The sequence below is a fragment of the Apium graveolens genome, chromosome 2 (genome assembly GCF_009905375.1).
Source record: "Apium graveolens cultivar Ventura chromosome 2, ASM990537v1, whole genome shotgun sequence".
In the NCBI taxonomy this organism is placed as follows: Eukaryota; Viridiplantae; Streptophyta; class Magnoliopsida; order Apiales; family Apiaceae; genus Apium; species Apium graveolens.
The window spans coordinates 6,325,373-6,333,252 of record NC_133648.1 but is presented as its reverse complement, the minus strand read 5'-3'; the positions used below and the strand labels follow the sequence as shown (position 1 = coordinate 6,333,252).

The following is a 7,880-nucleotide window of genomic DNA, read 5'->3' as shown; positions in this document are numbered from 1 at the left end:
CCCCTCCTAATCTGGTTCGTTACTAAAATTACACCACATGTATTCAGTTTTTGAATGACTAACATGCAAGCCCAAAGTCTCCAATATAACTCTCCATTGTTCTAACTTCTCATTAATCTCTGACTTTTTCTCATTAATAATAACCGTGTCATCCACAAAAAGCATACACCACGGTACAACATCCTGGATTCCTCTAGTGAGTACATCTATAATTATTGCGAATAAAAATGGACTTAATGATGATCCTTGATGAAGTCCTATCTTGACCGGAAAATATTGAGTATCACCAACATGAGTCCTGACACAAGTCATTACTTGAGAATACATTTCTTGAATTGTCACATATATCCAGGACACACCTTTACTCTCCAAACTTGTCCAAATTACGTTGCGCGAAACACTATCATAAGCTTTTTCCAAATCTATAAACACCATGTGCAGGTCCCTCCTACATTCCCTATATTTCTCCATTAAACGCCTAAGAAGATGAATCGCCTCCGTTGTCGACCTTCCAGACATGAAACCAAATTGATTTCCTGACACTGTAACCTTGCTTCTAAGCCTAATTTCAATCACTCGCTCCCATAATTTTATAGTATGACTTAAAAGTTTAATACCACGAAAATTACTACAATCCTGAGCATCACCCTTATTCTTGTAAATTGGAATAACCATACTAAGCTTCCATTCATGTGGTATCTTACTAGTCCGAAAAATAAGAATGAAGAGTTGAGCAAACCACCGCTCACCCTCCTTACCTAAACACCACCATACGGTATTTCGTCTGGACCCGTGGCTTTACCTTTACCCATCTTCCTTAATGCCCACTCAATTTCTTCACCATTTATAGGTTGTATATTAGAATCGCAATGCGATTGACGAACTGTTTCCCACTCAATCTCCTCTCCACTTATACGAGACTCGTTAAATAACTGTCTGAAATAGTGATACCATCTACATTTAATATCATCATCCTTAACTAACACTCGTACATTTTCATCCTTAATAAATCAGACAAATCTCAAATCTCGTTGTCTCCTTTCTTGATCCTTTGCTAGTTTATAAATCCCATTTGCTCCCTCATTTGTAGATGTACGTCAGTTTATAAATTTCCTAGTTTGTAGCCTTAAAAACGGGCTACCAGTCTGCTAAAAAAACATGTTCAAGTGACAAAGCAACAATGTTTTTGTATTCAAGATACTGTTTAGGAATTTTGGTGACATTATACTCACCACAATAGGTTCTCAAACTTCAAAACATTATAATGAAGAGGACTAGTTAAAACATTATATAGTTAACTACAAAATAAGGACTTAACCATAGAGAATTTTATAAGTATTACATAATTTAATAGTTCCCCCTGCAAGGGAAGTTGTCACTGTTTCTGTGGCACAATGACACAGTTCGTAGAAGAGTCGATAGTTAAATCATTACCTTAGTTAACTGAGATAAAATCTCTTTTTCTAAACCATCAGCATAAAAGGGGAACTTCATATCCTCAACTGAAGGAATGATTGCTTTTCTTACAATTCTTCCATCCCGATTGAAGGCCAAGATGGGAAGAAATACGTATAATTCATCAATGGACCTGCCATACCAATAATCAGATGAGCATATATTTTCTTTCAACTCACTTGCAAGGCACGATATCCAATCATTATGTCCAAGGTCCCTTTCAGGTGATGCCAAACAACGCTTATCTTCAAGGCCAAAGGGTAGACTAGTGGAATATTCCAGATTGTCTGCTAAAATGCGGATCACTTCGAACTCATCATCTGTACCCTTCGTCAGGAGATACCTTCCTCTTAACATATTTATGAAATAGGCATTTGGCGAACTTTCACAAAAATCGCGCTTCATGCAGATCCTTTCAAGAACCAGAATGACTCTTTTCCCAGAAAGTTCAGAAAAGGAAACCTTTCAGAATCAGATTGACAAGTTAGTCTGGAGGGAAAAAAAGCTAAAAAGAAATGCTGCAATCTGAAAACTATTGAAGCTATAAGTTGTGTATCTGTAAATTGCAACTTACGTACAGCCTCAACTATGGACTTTTCTGAGAACTTAGTTTGAGCTAAATAAAGATAGCTTAACAAGTTTAAAACATGCACCAGAAGATCAAAATAACTCACCTGGGACCCATTGTTCCTTCTAAACACAGTGTTCATATCCCACAGCATCTCCAGCTTCAGATGCTTTATCTTTTCAGTCTCCAACTCCAGAGCTTTTTTAAATGTGAATGGGTATGCTGAAATACCATACTCTGACAAGATATTAGCACCATGTGGTTCAATGTATTCTGCATGGGGGCCAATGATCACAAGCTCATTAGGATCCCCTTCATAATCATATGAGAGCTTGAAAACACGCCTCAACTTCCAACAACACTCATCTCTAAATGGCAGCGCCATCCAAGGCATAGTCTTGAACACTTCCCAAAATAATTCTTTACTGTTACATTTCCAATCACAGAGGCCTGGATCTACTACGTAGATGAGCACAACCTCAAATTTGTCATTATTTTTCGTTTTCGCAAACTTAAGAGTTTCGGTAAGATTATGGTTGGCATATTTAGCATGATAAAAATAAAGGGCCACAATCTTTTCCTCGAGAGCGTCAACTGGTACCTGTCAGTACAAGCACATCGCGAAAATAGAATTAGTAAATAATAATGAAAATTCGCTATTCCTCCTTTCGTATAACGGAAGGAGGGGGGGAAGGAAAATACAAAGGTTGAATTTACTATTGAACTTTGCTGTTCTCAGCAAAATAAAGGACTGTAAAGTGAGATCTGGCCTTTTAACAATAACAAGATTACAATTCCAACAGATTTATCCTACATATTTTAACAGACTATACTAGTAAAAGAAAATTGTAATAGGCATAGAAAAGAAGAGAATAAAATTCCAAAAAAAAAATTTTTTTTTTACCACAAATCCATGAAATATACTGTAGTAAGAATTCTTCTCAGAACTTAGAATACAGCACACCTTTCATCAGATCATTAGCTTGGGATTAATGGAGCTAAAAATATTTGAACATTGAAATATAGAGATTTCATGAGATTACAGTGACTGTTATCCTAAACCAATGTCACGCAAATTTCGTGTTTTTTTATGCCAAGTCTACTTAATCAAGATGTATCTAAGAGAATTCTATTGTAATTTTACTGTTACAGGTATGGTCACTGTTGGTCCTGGCCCCTAGGCCCAGTAAAGAAAAGAAGTTATATTATGCGGAGTTATATATTATGGGCCTGAAAGGAAAGCAAGAGCCCCAGACCAAAAGCCCAGTGAAGAAACTCCATATTTAGAACAGATACCCTCCAGTATGAGGGTTGGCAAATAAGGAATAGAATGGTAGATGTACTCTCAACATTGGAACTAGATGGGGCTTGAATCTCTTGATTCCCAGTGGTTAACAGGTTGACAAAAGCTCCGGTGAGCGATGGCCGATGACGGGCTGGGTCCTAGTAAAAGTCTCCACAGCCAATGAAAGATATTGTCAGTTTGGCGAGGAAGCACGACAAAAGTGTTGCGCACAATATTGAACCAGAAGCCTTCTTTCAAAGTGACGCAGATACAATTTCCAGTAAGAGGCCGACTCAATTGGAGCCGCCTCATGGAAGAAAAAGGCCTCGAAAGGATGAAAGAATGTTGGTAGAAACGGCTCAAGGCAAAAAAGTTTTGTTGAGTGAAGTACAACTTCACTTGGAGAAAATAAAGCTAAAAAACAAATGAGCTACGAAAGAGCAAGCTCCGGTCAACACTAACGACGTCGATATGGAGCTCTAAAATGTAGAGAAGGAACAAAGAACTCTAGCTGAAAAAATCAAAGAAAAAGGTAATATTAAGGTTGCAAAGAGAACTCAGTGAGGTCTCAGAAGGTTGATTTTCTTCCGAGTACCAGGATGAAATTCGTTCCCTGAGAAATCCTCCGGATCATTCTCATCAAGGCGTAGAAGAAGACGTCCAACAGTGGATGAGGATATTTCAGACAAGGAAGAGTCACAGCGATGGAGTACAAAGAAAACGAGCTTCGCGAGCCGAATAAAACAACAAGGAAGTAAAATAACAACTTTGCTGACGACTACTAGGCCAAGAGGCGATGAACCTCACAGAGATCATTGACTCGTTTCAGAGCCGAAATCTCTGAAATCCCAAATCTCATAGAAGAACTTGCAATACATTACTTCGCTGCAGGGGTGGACAAATCTCGCCATGGCCAACTACTCGAAGTGTTCTTTGATAAAAATCCAAGAACCTTAAAGGCATCCAAGCAAGTATTCGAGAACAGGCTAATTCTACAAGAGGCTGTAGGAAGTATTCAATCATCACGATCTCCAAAGTCAAGATTGGAAAAAGAAGCAGTAAGCATATTTTAACATTGGAACATAGAGATTTCATGATATTTCAATCAAACCCTAATCTTCGAACAAATACATTTCAGTTTAATATGATCTGATGAACTATCAGCAGAGGGACACTCTGTTAAGAAAATATACCTTTAATTGTAATATGTTTAGTACATTTGACATTGTCATTGCCTAATTTCCACAGGCCCTTGTTAATATACATAATATACAAGTTCAATTAAATGTACCAAAGGGGTCTTGCAAATAGGCATATAGCATAATAACAAAAGAGAAGTTCAATTAACTCATAATCAAGACATCAAGTCATCAAAGATAACCAAACCTTATCTCCTTTGTTAGAAATGACATAATCACGCTCAGGGGTTGCCAACAATGTTTTCAAGGAAGGATGCTTAGCTGCTGCTTCATCTTCTGCTCTAATAACTTCTAATCTTTCGTCGGTAAAAGGATAACCGGAGGTTCCAAAATCATCAAAAAAAATCCAATCATCACATTGCAAAACCATGCCGGTTGAGTCAACAACAAAATTTGTTGTAGGAGGATGTTCTTTATGCACAAATAATCTTTTTAATTTTTTCCTGGTTACTTCATCTGTATATGGTATTGCGGTCCATGGCATTCTAGAGAATAAATTTTCAAAGAGCTTTTGAGGATCCCTCACATGAGAAGGTTGACCAATAATGTGTCTTTTATACCCGACATGGCGATAGTGGTTTGCCACCAAAACCACCTCAAAATTATTATATGGCAGTAGATCATAGTAGATGTCTTCCAGGAATGATGTGTAATATTCCGATTGTTCTGGACAATCAACATACAATGGCAGAAAGTATATAACAATGACTTTGCCTTCCAACTTCTCAGCTTTGATCTAAAAAGAGTGTCATAAATATGATCAGAAAATATGATAATGCGGATTACACCTTGCCTGCTAGCATTATTATTCCTAAAATGCAACTCAAATGGTTACACTTTTAGCCATATTGTTTCTACTATAACTTTATGATGCAAAGTGACACCAAAACAAACTTTAAGATACACACACACACACGCATATATATATATATATATATATATAAACATAGGAACCACAAGCCATAATAAACAGTGCATACATGTTCGTTGTTATTCTTGACCAGGTAATCCCTGTTACTGGTGAAGAGAAGGTCCTTCAAACTAATGATGTCTCCTTTTCTAATAATCTGTTTCTTCACTTCAGCCTTAGCAGTATATTTTCCAGCTTCAGCTTCTGTATGGTAGTGTACACTTTTGGTATATCCTGTCCACAAAAGTTTAATGTTTCAGTTTTACAAGACTTAATAACTATAGGGTAAAATACCCCATTGCATGGTTGGCCATTACATTAATCGAGGTTTATTTGTAAATGTTAAAAAACAAACAAGTTTTACCAGAATACATTTTTCATGTTACCAATAAAATAAAGAAGGAAAAACAAAATTGATGAAATAAAGCAAAGGTTATGCAAAAACTACGCAGAGCCTACAATGTATATCTTTCTGTGTTCTTTGCAATTAAAGTTATACTCATATGGACACATCACACATGCGATACATTCTACAAATTTTATGAAAAACAAAGAAGAAACCAAAATATTATAGGACTGGAAACTAAAGTAAAAAAAATATTATTGATCAAGTAGTTTAACCACTAGTCCAGTGTGTTATATAGCTGGTATCAGAATGCATCTTTTCTTGTTCAGATGGTTTAAACTTGTTTGGCTCAACAGGATCAACAGTGTGGTGGCCCAAATGATTGTCATCCAGTGCATCCTGAGCCTTCTCGGCTTCTTCTCTAGTACCATATCTAACGAAAGCTGATCCCTTTAAATGTGTGTAGGGTGGTCTGGCTCTCAAGATTCTTGCTGTAAATTCAACAGTATGCCATTAATTTGACAGAACAACATAATTTTTTTTTCAGGGCTGGGAAAGCCTGGAAAAGTAAGTTATTTTAAAAGGGTTTTACCCTCCAAAACATTCCCAAAAGGGGCAAATGCTTCTCGAAGCTTATCCTCGGTAGATAAATCTAACACCCCTACATAAAAAGCAAAATAACTAGTCATTCTTCGAAAAGGAAAACTTATGCATTGCTATAATATCTCATATTTAAATAGAATGATATAATGCCTTGAGATTCATCCAAGTCATCTAAGTTCAAATACACAGAGCAGCCGGATTTAGGAATGGGGACGGGTTCGGGTTCTTGCTTCAAAAATTCACTCTCCGATTGGACAAAAAGAACAGAGCCCCCCAGAGGTTTATGATTCATTCGTGTACGAGCTTTCTCGGCTTCTTGAATATTATCATAGGTAACAATAGCAAAGCCCTTTGATAATCCAGAGAATCTATCTTTAACAATTTTTGCTGCAAAATCGAAACGTTGACAGCAACTGAGACAAAAATGCCTAAAAACAGGATAAATTATATTTTTGAAAAAGAATTACCCTCAACAAGATTTCCAAAGCGGGCAAACGCTTCTCTAATCATTTCATCGGTAGTCCAAAGAGAGACCCCTGCAATTGTTGAACTAGTTAGATTCTCATTCTTAATGTAATTGCCAGACATGTGGTATAAATTTAAACCAACCATACCAGTAGTTGTGTACAACATATACCTAATAACTCATAAATAGAGTGTACATGCATGGTCACTTGCAAGCTGCAATATTGCATTTCAAAAACTACAAGATCCTGCTTGTGTTAAACATCATTCAGAATTAACAAACTCAATTGACCCGAGATTCGAGAGACTCTAGTCTAAATCATTTTACGAGGCCTGGAATACCTAGGCTTACAAATTCATATTTTCTTATTTAGAGAAGTTAACGTTTTCGCTGTCCCAAGTCTTGCTCGCCTATAGTCCGGTCACCTGAACTCAATTATTCTAACTCAATTCTTAACGAAATCAACTTATTCAAAATCTCGGACTCCTCTACAAAACGATATAAAAACGATTACCCATCAAGTGATTTAACTTGTTAAACAGAAGTAGAGATGCATCAAATCAAAACAAAGCAACCCGACCCGACTCAAGACTTGCTTGGGGAGAAATATACATATGTACCGCTGACGAATAGCTTGGGGGCAGTTAGACTTGATTTGTGACGCAAAAAGGACTTGTTACATACAATTGATCTCAATAATATGCGAATCCCACGCGAATAGCCCCCGCTCAATGCCATCGTTATTGTGAACCTACGGAATGAGGAACAGAGGAACTCTCCAACACAAACGTGTTATGGCAGGGCTATATATGTCATTATGTATCATTAGTAATTATCTTTACTAACCGGTTTACTAACCGGTCCTCCGTCCCACTTAGTTGTTTACCTTAAGGTATGACATTTATTATAAAATATAGTTTCTTAAATAATTTTATTTTTTTTTAAATAAAAATATAATATTTAAATTTTTATATATAAAATAAAAATTCTAAAAAATAAATTACTTAATTATATTTTATAATTCCTTAAAATGCGTGCCAGAGGAAAA

At 36.5% G+C, this 7,880-nt stretch overlaps 1 protein-coding gene across 6 annotated transcripts; it reads right to left on the bottom strand.

Moving 5' to 3' along the window:
* Positions 1–1,277: 1,277 nt before the first annotated feature.
* On the bottom strand, positions 1,278–7,640 carry LOC141706816 (putative nucleoredoxin 1). 6 transcript variants are annotated; one of them, XM_074509659.1, is made up of 9 exons: positions 7,453–7,628; positions 6,834–6,902; positions 6,517–6,753; positions 6,356–6,424; positions 6,039–6,254; positions 5,488–5,651; positions 4,695–5,243; positions 2,130–2,624; positions 1,278–1,917 (listed from the first exon to the last, which is right to left on the bottom strand). In XM_074509659.1, the coding sequence occupies exons 1-9, from the start codon at positions 7,568–7,570 to the stop codon at positions 1,423–1,425; spliced, it is 2,412 nt and encodes an 803-aa protein (XP_074365760.1). In that variant the 5' UTR covers positions 7,571–7,628; the 3' UTR covers positions 1,278–1,422. The 6 variants fall into 6 exon arrangements, with proteins under 6 accessions (XP_074365760.1, XP_074365762.1, XP_074365761.1 ...); XM_074509661.1 differs by having other exon boundaries at positions 5,488–5,652; positions 6,118–6,254; XM_074509660.1 differs by lacking the exon at positions 7,453–7,628 and adding an exon at positions 7,004–7,325.
* Positions 7,641–7,880: the final 240 nt, after the last annotated feature.

Coding starts and splice junctions, on each gene's coding strand:
- LOC141706816 (XM_074509659.1), bottom strand. CDS start 7,570: ATGGCATTGAGCGGGGGCTATTCGCGTGGGATTCGCATATTATTGAGA. Junction 6,903..7,452: donor CCCCAAGCTATTCGTCAGCG/GTACATATGTAT, acceptor CAACAATTGCAG/GGGTCTCTCTTTGGACTACC. Junction 1,918..2,129: donor GAAGGAACAATGGGTCCCAG/GTGAGTTATTTT, acceptor TGATTCTGAAAG/GTTTCCTTTTCTGAACTTTC.